This window comes from Saccostrea cucullata, unplaced genomic scaffold, assembly GCF_032062105.1.
Source record: "Saccostrea cucullata isolate Sc308-1 unplaced genomic scaffold, CSIRO_AGI_Scuc_v1 ctg978, whole genome shotgun sequence".
NCBI lineage: Eukaryota > Metazoa > Mollusca > Bivalvia > Ostreida > Ostreidae > Saccostrea > Saccostrea cuccullata.
In genome coordinates, this window is record NW_026940388.1 from 52,526 (window position 1) to 71,234 (window position 18,709).

Here is an 18,709-nt window from a genome sequence, read left to right on the forward strand (position 1 = left end):
ATTTGCCATGGTTACATCTGATAAGATATGATAAAGTTTAAAGTAATTTACCAAAGAGTTAAAGTTAAAGTGCAAAAAGGTCAACTTAATTATACCGTAGATCAGTAAGATGCATACTGACCCCCTATTTTCTCTGCGATTTTGAGTCATACTTTATGAGTACTTATCCAAAATATACTTCTCAAAAAATCCTTGATTTAACAAATTTCACGAGTGACATACCTAAATGCAATTTATAAAAAAAAAATCAAAGGGAAGATCAAGGTCATTTTTATGCAGTTGTATAGAATTCTACTCATATGTAACAACAAAAGAAATTTGATGAAATATCTTGAATAGTTTATTTAGAAAAGAGTTTTCAAATGTTTGATACATGCAGATGGGCAAACGGAAGGACAGAGGGACAGAAGACATGCATGCCCTGGCCATATTCATAGTAAGGCATAATATTTACCGGATCTCTTTCTTCTATTAATAAATCAAGTCCTTTATGCTTGTAATCTGTTTGGGAAGGATATAATCCACTTCCACATCCATATCCCTTCAAGCGCCGGTTTTTGGGGAAACTTGTATGCACTTTAGGTCCAAATAAGGCATCAATTATTCCTCTTGCTGTGTCATAACTAAATTATAATCAATAGTTAATTATTTTTTTTATTTTACTGAATACTGTAGACATACTTTTTTTTCCAAGTTGATGTTTATATTCACGCTAACTTTGCAGTCTGCGCAATTCATCCTCATGGACTTTTTAGTCCATGAGGATGAATTGTTCAATTATTTAGTCGGTATACATAGCATGTCAGAAAGCAATTAAATCAAAATTTGTTAACAAATGTGATGTCTACCTATTGTCATTGCCTCGTAGCTGTGCTACAAAAACACAAGCGGGTAGTTCAAACGATAATACAATCATTACTATGTCCATGCAATATCTGCTTTTAATAAAAAAAAATTAGTAATGGAGGATATGGAGATAATGAACAGTATTCAATCTCAAAGTTCATAAAACGATACAAAATAAGAGCAGAGCAAACACGGACCTCCGAAGCAATAGAGATGGCATCAGGTGCCATGGAGGAGTAAGCATCCCCTGCTGACCAGTCACAGCCGCGTGTGCTCCTTGTCGTGATCAGGAAATAACGGAAAAATCCGTCGTCAACTCAGTGTACAAATAATGGACTAACAATTAGTATAAAAAACGTCAGTCAGCATTTGACTCAATGATAAATTGTATTTGCTGACAAGGTCATTGAATCGATCATAGACCTTACGAAATGATAACTTTAAACGAGACGGCTGATATTCTTGTTTCTTCAACTTGCTTGTAAATAATTTACCTCGTTTTAGAAATTGTTCAAACGTAGAGCAAGCTCTTGCGTATCGAATCAACTGAGATATATACAGTCCGTATGCAGGTGATGAAGGTATTTTGCTGCATAAGTAAGGTAAGTTGACGATAGAAAAGTTAAAGTCATCAGGTTTATCATATAGCTTGGTTGTTAGATTACCAGTAATGTCTTTTTCAAGTAAATTATCCACGTATGAAACAGATATGTCAGACTCTGTGGTATCTTTTATCTCAAGCTCACCAGGATGTATAGTATCGACGTAGGAATGGAAATTACCATTGTTAATTGACAATACTTCGTCGATGTATCTAAATGTCGAGTTGAAGGCCACAGCAAGTGATTTCTTCTTTTCACGCATAAGATTTTACAAAAATTCTGCTTCATATGAATATAAAAATAGGTCCGCTAACAATGGAGCGCAATTGGTACCCATGGGAATTCCAATAGATTGTTGGAAAACCACATAGATATTGTCAATCAGAAACTCAAGCATCTCTTTGATGTCAACTTCAGAGTACTTGTGTGTGCAATCAGAATGTGCTTTAACAAAATAATTTTGCAAATGACCAATGACCAGGTAAGTAAATTAATATTATATTGTTTGAAAACAGTACACACTAGAAAAAATTTGAATGAATGTTAAATATCATCTAAACTGATGAAAGTACTTTCCATGAACTTTATTTAAGGTAGTTCATTAAAGTACTTTTAGAAGAAAGCAGTTAACAATATGGTTGCAATTGGCAGTTGTAAAACTTCATTTTAACTTGAGGCATCACTGGTTGTACATTTTACAGTTTTAGATGCTATAATTCAGCAGTATTTTGTACTTCGAACTTAAGAGAAAATAAAAATGCGCTGAAATATGACCGTGTAGAAATAATATATGTCTACAACACTCATAAGAGGATAATATTCTTATTTTAAAAAACAACCTGGAAAATTCATATAAAAATGATATTAATTTTTTTCAATTATACTAAAAAAGAAAAGAATTCGGTAAGTACCCATTCTTCAGAGTGGTATATGCATCTTTGATGTCGTGAACCAGTCCAAAAAGGTTCTTATACTGCCTAACAAAGTTATCAGCCAATCCTATTAAATCATTGAAAGGGTTCATCAGCGTTGCTTGAATACTTTCTAGTGTATGAACTGCCTCTTGTTTCACATCTTTCTGTAATTATACATTGTGAAAACATTCATTTTACTAGAATAGACTCCAAATGCAAACACAGATGTATCAGATCTCAGAAACACTGTAAATACGTTTTCAAGGAAAACATAGCTAGAAAATTTCAACAGACTGATAACCACACATGGCAACAAAATATGGCATATACTTTACAAGAGGCCCATGAGTCACATCACAACTTGAGCACTTTGGTTAAGGAAAAGTAGAATAATTCATTTTTGAAAAGTTTTAACTAACAGGATCCCCCGGTATTCATGATATAAGCAAACTTGAATGAATACTAACTGAGGATACTTTTCTACTAATGTTTCTAATCATGGCTTCGGGAAAAATATAAGATTTTGTTCTTTATATTTCTAAGTAAAAACTTGGATTTTCTATTGTGGCTACATCCCACCCTTCTTGTAAATATTTGAACAAACTTGAACTTTTACACTGTGTAGAACACAGCACGTTCAAGGTAACTAATGCATTAAAAAGTGTAAAATTAATAACAGGTATATTATTTTCCGATGGAGAAACACTAGTACTGCTATCCATATTTCACTGAAAGATTATTAATGACCCGTAGATATGAAATTTTTCAAAGTTATTTATTTTTGGCAAGTTTAAGGCAACATATACAATAATTGAAAGGGCCCTTTGATAAAAAAAAATGCCGCAAGTGTATGTAAGCTATTGTATTGTAAGTTAGCTCACAGTACCTCTAGTTTGATTAAATTTAAATCTACACTACCGAAGGGTGTTCCTGTATTAAATTGCCTAATAAGGCCTTACCCAATCAAAATTTTCTTGTTCTTGAGAAGAATTTTAAAAAAGGATTTTCCTTAAGGTCTTTCCACCCTCACAATATTAATGGTTCAAAGTATGAAAACTGCATTTATTTTCATTGAATATAGCTTAAATTTACAGATTACTGCAAAAAATATATAGGTCGGCATATTATTTAAGATGGAAATCATATATTAACAGATGTATATGACAACATAAAGAAAATCGTACATTTTTTGTAAACAGTATTATAAAAATTAGGTCAAACCTGTTTCAAATGCATATTTTTTATGTTAAAAGTTCCTAAATACTTGCTACTTATAAGATAATTTTGAATTGTGAAAATCAGGGATATTTCGTAATTTACATTAGAAGTACAATAAGCAAAATTTGAATGAAGATACCTGAGATGGAGTAATTGCCCTTGTAAACATTTTTATAAGATTAAATAATTGTTGAAATGAATAAAATATACAATTTTGAAATTCTTCTACTTAACAATATTTATTATTACACCTATTGAAAAACATTCTTCCAGAAGACATTGTTCTATTGGGTACGTATGAATTTAAATTACTAACAGTTTTTTCCAAAACCTATGACATAGGAGGATGGAATTACCTTAATGTATTCCTATGCATAACTTTGATAGCCCATTGTGGCCCAGGGTAATGATTGGAACAAAACTTCGATTTACACAACCTGAGAGCAGACCCAAGAAAGTTTTAAACTTATTTGGCTCATTGGTTCTATAGAGGAACATTTTTAAAGTCGCTTTTAATTTTTCACTAACTCTTGATTATCTCCCCTTGGAAGGAGGCGTGGCCTTTTGAACAAATTTGAATCCCCTTAAGATATGCTTGAAAAAGGCCCAGTGGTTCTTGAGAATAAGACAAAATGTGAAAAGTTTACACACAGACAGATGCGACCTTTCGTATGGTTCACACAATGCATGCAAAAGAACATTCATTTGGAGGAGTATGAATCACTCTGATCCAATGACAGACAAAATATACTCTTAGGATTTTAAACAAAGATCAGTTTGATCTTTTCTGAATTTTGACGTTTGATCTAGAAATACTGATTCAGCTGGTTTAAGCCCGAGGCACTCTAATGCTTATAAGACAGAAAAAAATATATTCCAGATCTAGACAAGCAATATTTCATGGACAGTTTGACAAAGAAACCGGTGGGAAAGCGTATATTATAATGAGGCAGGTTAAATGACATGTGAGTCAATGATGTCGTTTTATAAGTTTAACTATAATGGGAAAACTAACCAGTGTCATTCTGCCATTTGTAAATGTTTTAACCCTATCTTGCGAATCTTCTATATCCTCACTGATCCATCTGTCTCCAGCACTTTTTAAACTGGAAAATACTTTATCAGCCAAAGGCTTGTATTCATTCAGCAACGTTTGAATATCAAACCAATAAGGCTTATCATCTAAAAAAAACAAGATCAGTTTTTAAATTAGCACTTAAACCGATAAGGTTTTTCATCTAAAAAAAGAGAACAAAACAAGACCACTATTTAAAAGTACAAGTGTTAAAAGTAGAAAACAATTATTATTAGCACTCCCGGAAACTGACATGTATTCTTTGATATGCAATATTTTCAACCTTGTACCACAATACTTTTCAGTTACTATTTCTTATTCTATCCATATACACTGTACAACAAGCTTGAGTTACTATATATATATATATATATATATATATATATATATATATATATATATATATATATATATATTATTTTTCTTTGATTATTCTTTATCAAGTATAGTTACGCCATTTTGAGAGAATGAAACAATGTACGATTTCCTGATTGTCGTAATTTATTAGCATAATTAATTCGTTCAATTATGTAAATCGCACTTCACCCGAGTATACCCGATAGACCGGACGTATTTCATAGCGGTCCGAATTTCTTTCTTTAATAGTGTTCTTATAAATTTCCAATTCAACATGTAACTTGTAAATATATAGAATACGGGTCACGGGTCTTTGGGATATTACTTTAAAAACGTAGGTTCCGTGTCACGGTTGGCGTTGGCACGATAAAGAACCCTCACTGCTCAATGGCTCTGAGTGCCGAGTATAGGTCTAAATTTGAAGCCCTTCACCGGCAAACGGTGACATAAGAGTGAAAAATTCTCGAGGGGGACTTAAACAATAAACAATCAATCAATAAATAAATGCAGGAGAGATTAAAGCTTGGAATGGCTAAAACTTATACATTACCTCTAAGGAAAAAACAAGCCTCTTCTATTTTCTGCTTTTGTTGCAATAAAATCATAAAGGCCTGATAAATTCTACACAGAATAGAAATATAATACAAAATGAATGTATGCATATTTGAAATATTTTAGATGTTTTCCCTAATATATTCAAGAAATAATGTGCACAAAATGCATATTTTACTGTTCAAGATATCAAAATCATATTTTTCAAATAAAATAGCCCAAATGACCTCAACAAGGTGAAGTTTCTCTTCATTTACTTCAAATCAATTTAAGTTTTTTCAAGTCAGCTTAAATGATGCAAAATGTCCTCCCTCTTCATAAAACTTACGAAAATACTCCTTTTCCAATGCTTGTAATTGCTGCTTTTGGGTTTAACACTATCTTTGGGAATCCTTCAATAATATCTCTTATGCTCTCATACATGACTTTGGCTTGATGAGGGATAAGAACTTTAATAGTCTGTTCTACTGCCTGAAAAAGATACGTTAAATGCTTTTTCTAAAATTATACAGCTTATGTACATCATGTAAATTAGAACTTGATTTAGTTTGGTTTTACAATGACTAAAACATATTCACAGTCATTCATTACATGTACTCACCTATAAGTCGGTCCGCCTATGTCGGTTGTATTTTTTACTAGGTTAATTTGGAGGGATTTGCCATTGACCCGCTTATAAGTCGGTGCAACTTTTAACCAGACTCGTTTGACATTTTAAATCAATGCACTGAGGTTTACAGCTTGTTTACATTAATATTTTTCGAAATAACGCCAATATTTAATTTTACATCATTAAACAAGTAAGGAATGCACACTGAAGATAAAAACTATAAAAGTAGGTAAATACTTGTCCTTAATGTATAATCTTCGAATGCATAAATGATTATACGCAAATTGACTTTGTTCTTCATTAATTGTCGGAAATATATATAAAATGCTACATTTCACTGTCAAGAAAAATACCAATCTCTTTATGACTCGCCTGTAAGTCGGGCATAGAGTTTTGGATCAAACTTTAACTCCCCAAAAACCGAATTATAGACAAGTATATACAATAAAACAGAAACTTACATTTACAAATCCCATCACATGGGTTTTTATATCACCAAACAATTTTGAGACTTTATGCACAAAATTGATTGTAGGTGCAAATTCTGAGGGCAAGTCTTCAGGGTCATAGCGACCAATTAAAGCCAGAGCTTTCGTAGAATTGTCAATCAAGTATGCCACCTGTACAATTAAAGAAACACGAAAGATTAGAATAAAGGCACAAATGTATCATCTTAATCAGAGAATTGTCAAATGAAAGTACTCAATGTTCCTTTGAATCATTGATTTCGGTTAAATTTTTGTCTAATTGTTCTACAAAGGTAAAATGCTTTAGTAAGTAATTTTATTTTTAAAAAGGAATTACATATTTCTATGTAAATCTTTGATCACAATTTGTGGTCCCACCATACTAAGGGGATCATGATTTTTTCTATATATTTGCAAAATTTAACAAACTTTAATATTGGTATTAACTTGAACATTTGGTGATTGGGCTTTCATTGTATATTCCTTGTGATAAGAAATTTTCATGGGTACAAAATACTTTTGACCTTTAGATCATTGAGTATGCTATAGACTTTTAAACATTTTAACAGTCAGTACTAGGGATTTATGTTTCACAGGTCAATTCTCTTTGACAAGACCTTCCCTTGGATATCACAATTTTGACATTTTCACCTTGGCCTTGTATTTTAACCAATTCTTGAAAAACCTTTGCTCATACCCTTTGAACAATAGATGCCAGGGCTTTCAAATTTACAAGTGTATTTCTTGTGACAACCTTTCCTTGGCTGTATCCATTTGGATCCTTCGATATTGCCCTTTGTGGTTGACCTACTTTTGAAAACCTTTATATTTTGCATTAACTTTAAAGTGATTGGTGCCAGGCCTTTTTTATTTCACGTTTTTCCTTATGATGAGACTTTTTGTGGTACCAATATTCTTTATCTCTTGACCTTGAACTTCCAATTGCAGTCGAAAAACTTCAACCTTTGCATGAGCTGCTATATGGGGGAATCGGTGTTTTACAAACACAAATTGTTTTTTTTTTTTTAAATTTTTGGCTATAAAGAATTATGTTAGACTAATAAAAATGTCCAATCCACAAGCCCAATTGGCTAGTGTCTCAGAAAAGTTTTGTGAACACTATTATGATCAAGTAATCATGCATTTTATTACTTTTGCATTATTATCATTATACAAAATTTATAGAGCGCTTTATATAATAAACGCAATTACTCTAAAGCGCTGTACAACATAGTTCAAAACTAACTTGCCTTTTTTGGAATAATTGTAATGGCAGTAACTAAATCATCAACTATTTTCTTTATGCTGAGCTTGTTAGATATCAAATCCTTGAACAGCTCTACACCTGCTCTAATGCCCTTTACAATTTTTCCCAGCTTCTTTGAAAAATTTAGAGCCAAGTCGATAATTTTTTTCATTTCATTTCCCTGAAAATTAATTAATTTTTCAATTAAATTACAAATTATATATATATATATATCTTTCTTCTACAAAATATTTATTATTTAATATACACACACAAAATAACTAATTAAAATATGAATTGTTATTAATATCTTTGATTATTGTATTTCAAAGTAGACTGTCTTTGGAGACCAAATCAAAAGGCTGTCCCTAAGACCGGGGTAGAGGAAGGTGTTAGATTTCCCTGGTAGAGGAGGAATCCCAAAGTTTTAAATGTTCCCTACTATTTTAATTACTAGGTACAATCTTGTTATCAATGTTCAGACTAAAACTCTCTCTTTGCAAGATTACCCTTTAGAAAATTATCATAAAAGAACTCAATTTTAAACATTTTTATGTACAGAAAGCTAAAGAATAGATGACGCTCCAATATTTTGTGTTAATGTTTGCCACCAAAATTTCTTGTAGAATTTTTTTGGCCGAATTTCTTTAAGATCATGCAGTCTTTGCCGTGTTCAAACTGCAGCAACCTATTTTTCTAATTAAGAAAACGTTCGATATAGAGCTGTTTATATGAGTACAAGGCTAGAGGAACAAATAAAGGTCAAAAAATTAATTTTACGTGTACATGAAAAATGACAATGCAATATGTTCAGTTGCTTTGGAGTGTTTTTTAAGATTCAATTGATCTATTTCTCTTTCATAATTATAAAATGTAAATTGCACACAAAAAGGTTTTATTACCTGGAATATATTGAAGTTATATTCAAAGTCGCCTTTAAAACAAACTCTAGCAACAAAGAAATCAAAATTATATCCAAACATTCCAACATGTACTCTGGCATATGCCTCATCATGAACACGGACCTTCAGATGACCTTGGATTGGAGCTAAAAAAAAAACAAGAACTGTCATATTCCGACTAACACCCCTGCTGTGTAATTGCTGGGTAGCTAAAGAGATAGTGTAGCTTAATATTATTTCCAATAGACTCTCCCCATCTGCTAAAACAATGAACTGTAAATTTGTATGTTCAGTTTTTGTCAAGATGTAACTGGTTGATGTTAGAAACAACTTGGATTGTGGGCAACATTTGTGTTGAGTACAAAATATATGACTAAACATGAACGTAATTTCTTAATCCTGTGATCATGATATTGTCCAAAATAACCTTTGCAAAGGGTCAAGACAAACCTCCATGCAAGTTTACTTTAGGTAGGACTTATCTAGTTTTTAGCTCACCTGAGCCGAAGGCTCAAGTGAGCTTTTCTGAACACATTTTGTCCGGCGTCCGTCTGTCTGTCTGTCCGCCTGTCTGTAAACTTTTAACATTTTCGACTTCTTCTCAAGAACCGCTGGGCCAATTTCAACCAAACTCGCTATAAAGTATTCTTGGGTAAAGGGGATTCAAGTTTGTCCAAATGAAGGGTCATGCCCTTTTCCAAGGGGAGATAATTATGAATTAGAGAAAAATTAATGGGATTTTTAAAAAATCTTCTTCTCAAGAACCACTGGGCCAGGATAGATGAAACTCATGTGGAATTAACCTCAGATAGTATTGATTCAAGTTTGTTCAAATCATGACCCCCGGGGCTAGGGTGGAGCCAAAATGGCCGATCAAGGTTTTCATAAGATTGTATAGGTAAAATCATTAAAAATCTTTTTAAGAACCACTGGGCCTGGAAAGATGAAACTCATGTCGAATTATCCTTAGGTAGTGTAGATTCAAATTTATTCAAATCATGACCCCCGGGGGTAGGGTGGGGCCAAAATGGCCAATCAAAATTTTACATAGGAATATATTGGAAAAATCTTTTAAAATCTTCTACTCAAGAACCACTGGGCCAGGAAAGATGAAACTCATGTGGAATCATCCTTAGGTAGTGTAGATTCAAGTTTGTTCAAATCATGACACCCGGGGCTAGGGTGGGGCCAAAATTGCCGATCAAAATTTTACATAGGAATATATAGGAAAAATCTTTAAAAATCTTCTTCTCAAGAACCACTGGGTCAGGAAAGATAAAACTCATGTGGAATCATCCTCAGATAGTGTAGAGTCAAGTTTGTTCAAATCATGACCCCTGGGAATAGGGTGGGGCCAAAATGTCCAATCAAAGTTTTACATAAGAATATTTAGGAAAAATCTTTAAACATCTTTCAATTTAAAAATGGCCATTAAAGGTGATACTCATGTGAAATTATCCTCAGGTAGTGTAGATTCGAGTTTGTTCAAATCATGACCTCCAAGGGTAGGGTGGGGCCAAAATGGCCGATCAAAGTTTTACATAGGAATATATAGGGAAAGCTTATAAAATCCTGTTTTCAAGTACTTCAAATCCATGCTCAGTTATATTTTTATGGAATCATTCTCAGGTAGTGTAGATTCTAGTTTGTTCAAATCATGATCCCTTGGGGGTTAAAATTTAAGCCCCCCCCCCCAAGTACTGATCTGATATGTGCTTTTTCCTAGCCAATTGCTCAGGTGAGCGATGTGGCCCATGGGCCTCTTGTTTGGTCTTGGACCTGCTCCAGAAACTTCTACCTGTTCACTCATCTAGAAAATATATGTCAAATTCCCATATCTAAAGGAACTCGAGCATCAATGAAGTGCAAAATTAGTAAGCATAGGGTTTAAATTGTCTTTAAGAATGATTGTTCCAAAAACTTTAACTTAGTTATTCATCAGGAAAATGTAGGTTAAATTAAGCATTTGAAGCAAGAACAGTAGTGTGCATCCTTAGATATATCGCCCATAAAGGTTTAGTCCAGGTACTGTAGGCGAGTTATCATAAAGAATGAACTTGGTCCAAAAACTTGAGTCTATGGTCAATCATCAGGAAAATGTAGGTCAGATCTAGCATCCATAGAAAGTTTGGTAATGAGCATCTTTAGGAGTATCATTTGTGGTTTTTAACTTTTGCATATCTGAATCTTCATGGTGTTAATTTCTAAAACAGAAGTAAGCATTTTTATTTTTGCATACCTATAGCTACATCCAATGAATTGAACATGATTACTCCAAATGATGCACCAATATCTGATGTACCAAGTTCTTTTCTCCAGTCCACTTCTGGAACTTCCAGTCTAAAACTAATTCCATCCCACACACTTCTGCGAGTTCGCTGGGGACCAGTTGTAAGATCTATTACATCCACACCTGCATTATATGGATCATCCAGACTTGTTGTGTTGTCGAACTTGGTCTCTTCCCTGAAAAAAGTCTTTGCTTTCAAATTTATCAAATTAACAAAATAAGTAAATAAAAGAACCACTACATCTTCTTCTCTTTCAGATTTAGATAAATTGCTATTACACCAGCGTTGCCTTACCCTTTTTTATCCTATTAAATATCAACAATTAATAGTCAATGCTAATTCAAGCTAATATTGCCACTGCCAGATTTAAAGTAAGGCTTTTGTTTTTAAGGATATTACAAATCTAAGTTGAACACTTTGCAAATCTCAAGGCATTTTTTGCATTAAAAAGTTTAGTTGTGCATGTTGAATGAGGTGGTATATTTTAAGAAATGGTCAATGTTGATGTTACAAATAGCAATTGCTCAGCTGGCGTATTTCATGTTCACGCTCTGTAGCATATAAACTATGCCTGCATAAGAAAATAGTTTTTTTTTTATCATTACATATCACTGAATAATTTTGTTTTCTACTTACATTTGCAATTCATGATATGCCAAGAAAGATAAAGGAAGTGCTGAGATTTGTGAATGTCTGTCGCTATTTAGTACGTCTAGTACTGTTGCCCATTTTTTGTCTTTTCTTTTTGAATAAATATTCAATGATTAGTTTTTTAGGTGACTTGAAAATTATCACGATGGTTAAATATACCTGGCATTTATTGGAGCAATCACCTTTCCCTTGGGATGAGCCATAAAGAGAAGAGATGCTTCGTATCGTACTGCCTGATCCTCATCATTCAAAGCTAAATGCAATAGGGTCTCAGCAGCCTTGAAGTAAAAAAAATTATTTACTGAATAAAATTCAATGTAAGTACTGGACAAGAATTATATGACTGAAAAACAAGAGACCAACTACCATAACCATTAATGCTACTTTTTTAGTGTTAGTAGTTTTTATTTGACATTTAAATGAAAATCAATGTGTAGGTATGAGTTGGTCTGAAAATGAAGAAGGACAATGAGCTACAGTGCCCTTCATTGAAAAAATAGTAGATTTATCAAGCTATGATTTAACTTTCTATAAAAGAAAAAAAATTAAGATTCATTTCTTATCATTTATTATTTATCTTTTACTGATGAAATTCAGCAAGAAAATCAGTACTATTCCTGAGAAGAAAAATGTTACGTATTTTCTTACGTATTCCTTGTAAAACTTTGCCCATTGTAGCCCGACCCTACCCCTAAGGGTCATAATTTTAACAAAGTTAAATCACACAAGTTGCATATTTTCAAGCACAGTGGTTCTTGAGTTGAAGATTTTAAATGCTCCCATGTTTTTCATAAATCATAATTATCTCCCCCTTGGAAAAAGGTATGGCCCATCCCTTAAACAAATTTGAATCCCCTTTACCCTATAGTGCAGGTGTGGCAAGTTTGTTTGAAGTTGGGTCAGTGGTTCTTGAGAGGAAGATAAAAATGTGAATAGTTTACATTTACCACTACGACAGATAACCGAAAAGCTCACAAGAGACTACGGCTCAGGTGAGCTAAAAACAAATAGCAATTGGTCACAAGTGACTAAGGTCATCAAACCTTATAATGTCCATATCTAGAAGTTTTAAAACTGTGGGTTGTATAGTTAAATTTAATACAATTGAAGAATCTGTTTTAAACAAAAGGTCCATGGCCCTTTTAGGTCACCCGAGTATCATTTAACAATTTTCCAACAATTGAGTTTGGACCGAGTTTTAAAAAAGAGGCCATGAAATCAAAATTTATAATTTTGAAAGAGGCACCATTGCTTATCCTAACTATACATTTAGCATGCATACTTTGGTTACTAAATACTCAGAATAACAAAGAAAAAAGGCATTTCCACTTTATAACAAGTTGTGCACCCCACCCCACAGGAACCACTGAAATTGGACCAAATATTTCAAAAATCTTGAAATTTATCATAAATTTTATTTTTCATAAATCGTTGATTACCACGGAGCAGATTTCAAAGCATTAATTCATTTTCAGACTATGTACACCCCCCTCCACACACACACACACACACACACACACCAAGGGGCCTTGAAATTGACCATTTTGGAGGAGGCAGCTTTCTTCATCATAAATATGCACTTAGATCATTGGCGTAATACCAACGAACAGAGGAAAAGATTTTCAAAGAATCGATGCATTTTCACCTTATATTGTGATCATTAGAGCCCCGCCCTAACACATAAACCCCTGATCCAGGGCCCTGAAATTCACAGATTTGAAAGAAGCATCCTTCCTCATCATAAATTTGTATATACTCATTAGTTCATTGGTTTAATACCCAGGAGCAGTTGAGAAAGTTTTTATATAAATAAAATTTTCACTATATAATCAATAGAGCCCCTGATTCTAAGGCTATGAAATTCACAATTTTGGAAGAGGCAACCTTATTCAACATAAATATGTACTTGGTCAGTTTATTTAATAAAAACTTGGCACAGAGAAGAGAGTTTTTAAATAATAAATGTATTTTCACTATATAATCAATAGAGCTGTAATATCAATAGAAATAAAATCTATATAGCCCCGCCCTAGACCAAAGAACCCATGAAATGTGGCCAAGAAATTCACAATAATTTTGGAAGAGGCAGCCTTGTTCAACATTACTTTTTACTTTGTTTATTTAATGCTCAGGAATATAGAAGGCGATTTTGAAAGAAATAATGTACACGTATTTTCACTATACGCTCTATTTAGCTACGCCTGAGCTCTAGAACCCCTGACCCAGGGACCATAAATTTCACAATTTTGGTAAAGAATCAAATATTGATTACAATCAATCAAACAGTTTGACTGCTTAATGTCCAGGAGTACAGAAGAAGATTTTTAAAGATTGCATTAATTTTTAGAGGTTTTCCCCCATCCCTCAGGCCCCAGGGATGCAGGTACCATAAAATTCACAGTTTTTTGTTTGCCTTGACCCATTGATCCTTTATGCCAAAATTGGTTGAAATTGGTTAAGCAGTTGCAGAAAACAAGCTGAAAATGTTCAAATGTTAAGGCACAACGAACGACAAAAACGAAAACAGATAGCAATACGTAACCTGAGTAAACTCAATAAAAAATAAATAAGTATATACTAGTTACATGTATTACCAAGACTGAGATAAAAAACAATGATAATTGTTGCAAAAATAATATCTACAATCTACGACGGACGCAATTACATGGTCATGATGATAACTTCGGAGAGCATGACACCCAGCCCTCTTTATCCACGGTGAGTTCGTGCTGTTGATATGAGACAGAATGTAGTCATAGGATTCATCCAGCCTGGCATTCCCTAGAGTCTCCAGTAGGATCACTTTTTGATAATCATAATCCTCCATTTCTTTGAATGTCATTAAAGATCTTCTTTGCCTGTATTCCCAAGGGTCTGGAATTTGAAACAGCAAATTGGCAAGGCATTGGAAATGACCAAGAATGTATAAACATATATAGCTTTCAGAATACTCCTTCATATGCATTTTATTGCCCTTCAGAATGGCATTGCCGACCATAGAAGACAATGCACAAATGCACATGTGTTATCTAACATTTCTGCAGCAATATTGTATTTAGCATCAAAACTTATTACAGTAAAACAGTTATAATTTTTAAAATTCTAACCATGCAATCCCAGCTTTCCATGAAAAAAAATTATGATTTTTTGGGCTTCCTCTCTTCTTCCCACTTTGAATAATTTGTCACATACAGCTCCTAGAGCCAACATACATTGACCGAGTGTCTCATTGATGTAAAATTCTGTTGGGAATTTCTCTTGATGAAAAACTGCATCTTCTAATGTTTTCAGCATAAGCTGTATAAATGAAGATAATTAACAATTGCAAATTGTATTCTCTTTAAACATAATTTTAGCAATATCTTTTTACAATGAAGCACATTGAAGTGTTAATTTTAATTGAATGCAGTACTAGTATTTGGGTCTTGAGCATCAATTCTTACATAATACAACATGCCTAATAGCAACAAGAAAGAAAATTTTTTCACACTATTTTAAGACAGCCAACGCAATGCAACTGTTAATAAAATTTTTGCTGATATATAGTTTATTAAGGAGAGAGAGAGAGACCTCTGTATGTACAACTCATGTATTGCAAGTAATATGTAAATAATAATGAATCTATTATGTTTATTAAAGTTATCACAACTCATGTATTGACTGAACATGTGTTAACAGGGTGATAATGTAGGCTGCCAATGTGATTAGCAAGTGTATTAAGCTGTTTTACTGATCTTCTGTATACAAAGTTCCTATTCTATCATTTTATATACCTCAGATGGAGCTTTATCCTTGATTGCAACATGAGTCAAAACTCTACTGACAAGATCGTGATCAGGAGTGGGACTCAGTAGAACTTTCTCTGCCAGTAATCTCTCAGACAATTCTGTGTTCATTGTTCCAAAAGCATCAACCATATTCTCTGTAGCTTTTCTGTACTTAAAAATCCTAGGATTTGGGAATAAAACAATCAATACACAAATCAAAAGCACTGTTTTGCCGTGTGTTTCCTTATAAGATGAATTATAACAATGACATTAAGATACATATGCAGATATATCCTGACAAATGTCACCCTTAAGATATTCAGTCTTTCTTTACAGACCACAAAGTTTATTGGTTTCACCTGAGATGAGACTCAAATGAGCCTTTTTTTATCATAAAGTGTCACCTAGAAACTTTGCTGAGACTATGGAATGGCTATGTTATGTCAAAAGGTACTTCATAACAGAACGAGTTATTACAGTTAGTTTACTTTATATCATTCCTACATACATTTTAATTACAAATTGATCCTTTGAAAATTAAACTTACGATGGTGGCAAAACCGTAAAGTAGAATTCAGCTATTTTTACTACTTCTTCATCTGGCAACTCCAAAAGTTGATTCACAATGTTCCGAAAACAGAATCCACTGATTGGAGAACCTTTAAATATTTATTAAAAATATTATTTAATTATAAATATAGGAATAATGTTTGGGATTCGGTGGCATATATAGATGCTCATATTATACTATAAAAGATATTTTTTTTAATAATTTTTCAGTTTTGATATACATGTACAATGTAAATAGCATATTTCTTATTTAAAGTAAGAATGGTAAGAAGAATCTTCATACCTTGTTCAGGCTGATTTTCTATACAAGTCAGGTTTGTAATGATATGTTTTCTACATTCGGATATATTCAAATGTTTGTTTGTGCGTTTTACCTGAAAAACAATATTTATACAGGGTGATCCAAAATATCTGATACTACTTTGACTTTCAATAACTTTGTGAAAAGTTGTTCTACATATTTCATTTATACATCATTTTAAACTTCTACTGTTCATATATTTCCAGACCTCGACGAAAATTATTCATAATGTTTATACATTTACACATACTCAAGGATTGAATTGGTCTGACATGAATAAATTCCCTTCGAATATGGACTACCTTTGCTCTACACTTCAATAATTATATACTTTATCCTGCAACCAGCACTTACATAAACTGAATAAAGAAAAATCCAATAAACCAAAGCTATATACGCTCGAGTTCAATACACATATACAGCCAAATACATTAATGATTTTCAATTCCATGTACATTGCATCACTTATGTCATACGGTATCAAATTCTCATGCAAAAGTATATTTCCGACGTTACATTAAGTCAGTTCCTGTCCCCTCCTCAAGCTCCAGGTAGGAACACTCTATGAAAATCAAAATTTTCATGCTCCTTTCAGCCATTAATACTATTTAGCAGAATTGATGACACAGTTCCATATAGGAGGGTTGTTCGAAAAATTCGTGGACGCTGTCAATCTTCGCTATAATACTTTAAAAAAAATTAAAATAAGCACAATGCAATATTTTAAAAAATATTTGTTTTGTTGGTCTTTTAAGTTTTATTACATTCAACAGAAATAATTTTATTTCATTTTAAAATCAACATGTTTCCTACACGTGATGCACACTTATCAACGTAACGTCAACACCTATAGCGTCAAAAATTTCTCAAAAATACTATACCAACTTTGGATTGATTGATTGATTGTATACTATTTAACGTCCCTCTCGAGAATTTTTCACTCATATGGAGACGTTACCTAATCCTGGTGAAGGGCTTCAAATTTTGACTTTTACTCGGCACTCAGGCGCCATTGAGCAGTGAGGGATCTTTATCGTGCCAATGCCTGCCGCTGACACGGGGCCTCGGTTTTTAAGGTCTCATCCGAAGGACCTGCAACTTTCACTTCAAAGTGCCGAGCGCATTGCGAAGGAACAGTTGCTACCACTTTTAACGACTAGGTCAGTCGCCGCCGAGATACGAACTCACGACCTCCCGATCACGGAGCGAGCGCCCTACCAACTGAGCTACCGTGAACGGTACCAACTTTGGATATTATCACCTTACATAAAAAAAAAATGATGGGAGTCCACGAGTTTTTCGAACAATCCTCGTACAAAGCTAAATATGATCAAAAGTTTATGACTTATGTACATGTATAATGTATGAGGACAAAGTTCATGAGTAACTCAGATGACCTTAAAATGTTGGCAGAGCTATGGCCTGCCAAAAGGAAAAATTATACTGCTTAAACTTCACAAACTTCACAAACTTTACATTAGTTCACTTTAAAAGATAATTAAGATGAAAAAGAATTCTTGAGCATTAGGCTAAAAAAAACTTACGGTGCCAATACGTATTGAAGCCATTAATAATACATCACTAGGCTTAATCCATTCTTTCTTGTCAATGTGTCTTGTTAGGAAACTAAGCCTTCCTTGGCTAGTATATGACATTTCTGGGTACTCTGTGTTTTTATAGAAATTTTTGAGAATCATTGGTTGAATACTGTTAAACTCATATTTTGCATACTTTAGTTTTGTATATCCTCTATATGATGTGTAATTTCAATTACTTCAATATTATTTACAAAATGATACATATTTAAACGTGAATAATGTAAAACGATCTAAGGAAATTCACACCGAGTTCTAATGCATAATATAATTTACTATATTATACATGATTGTTTGAGCTGCTTACAATTTTAGATTCATATAGAATCTCTATCATTTCTTAATGCTTTCATAATTATAGAGAATTAAATTACCTTCTGTACTGAATTCATTTACAGACTTTACTTTTCTCATTCCATAAAAAGGATCAAAGCTAAAATTACAAAAGAATCAGCAGTTTAAAATGAAAAAAGGCATGTGGACAACAGTCATCAGTTAACTATTAAACATTTTCATACCAAGGGAATTATGACATTATAGCATCAACGTCTCTCATAAACATAAGTCACCGGCATTTCATAGAGCTCAAAGAACACAATCTTCATTTAAGGAAAAGTCCCAGAGTCAACCAATATTACAGTTCTGAGCATCCATAGACCAAACATTTATGCAGCAAGTTTAGTCCAGATAGTGCTTGCAGATTTGTCCTTAAACTGGTCACTAATCCAAAAATCGAAATGCACAG

The 18,709-nt window shown here is 33.1% G+C and overlaps 1 protein-coding gene across 1 annotated transcript in view; it reads right to left on the reverse strand.

Annotated features, from left to right (window-relative positions):
• Nucleotides 1–18,709, reverse strand: part of LOC134255325 (uncharacterized) — a gene marked incomplete at its 3' end in the record, with an annotated part of 92,696 nt that overhangs the window by 52,452 nt on the left and 21,535 nt on the right. Inside the window, exons 8-23 of the mRNA XM_062737847.1 lie at nucleotides 18,339–18,397; nucleotides 17,914–18,035; nucleotides 16,352–16,442; nucleotides 16,046–16,157; nucleotides 15,505–15,679; nucleotides 14,944–15,028; nucleotides 14,397–14,605; nucleotides 11,891–12,009; nucleotides 11,029–11,255; nucleotides 8,835–8,935; nucleotides 6,636–6,794; nucleotides 5,893–6,035; nucleotides 5,563–5,633; nucleotides 4,596–4,762; nucleotides 2,360–2,526; nucleotides 455–623 (exon numbers count right to left, since the gene is read on the reverse strand). Of these exons, the coding sequence (XP_062593831.1) occupies nucleotides 455–623; nucleotides 2,360–2,526; nucleotides 4,596–4,762; nucleotides 5,563–5,633; nucleotides 5,893–6,035; nucleotides 6,636–6,794; nucleotides 8,835–8,935; nucleotides 11,029–11,255; nucleotides 11,891–12,009; nucleotides 14,397–14,605; nucleotides 14,944–15,028; nucleotides 15,505–15,679; nucleotides 16,046–16,157; nucleotides 16,352–16,442; nucleotides 17,914–18,035; nucleotides 18,339–18,397 (2,176 nt within the window). The remainder of the gene's footprint in view (nucleotides 1–454; nucleotides 624–2,359; nucleotides 2,527–4,595; nucleotides 4,763–5,562; nucleotides 5,634–5,892; nucleotides 6,036–6,635; nucleotides 6,795–8,834; nucleotides 8,936–11,028; nucleotides 11,256–11,890; nucleotides 12,010–14,396; nucleotides 14,606–14,943; nucleotides 15,029–15,504; nucleotides 15,680–16,045; nucleotides 16,158–16,351; nucleotides 16,443–17,913; nucleotides 18,036–18,338; nucleotides 18,398–18,709) is intronic.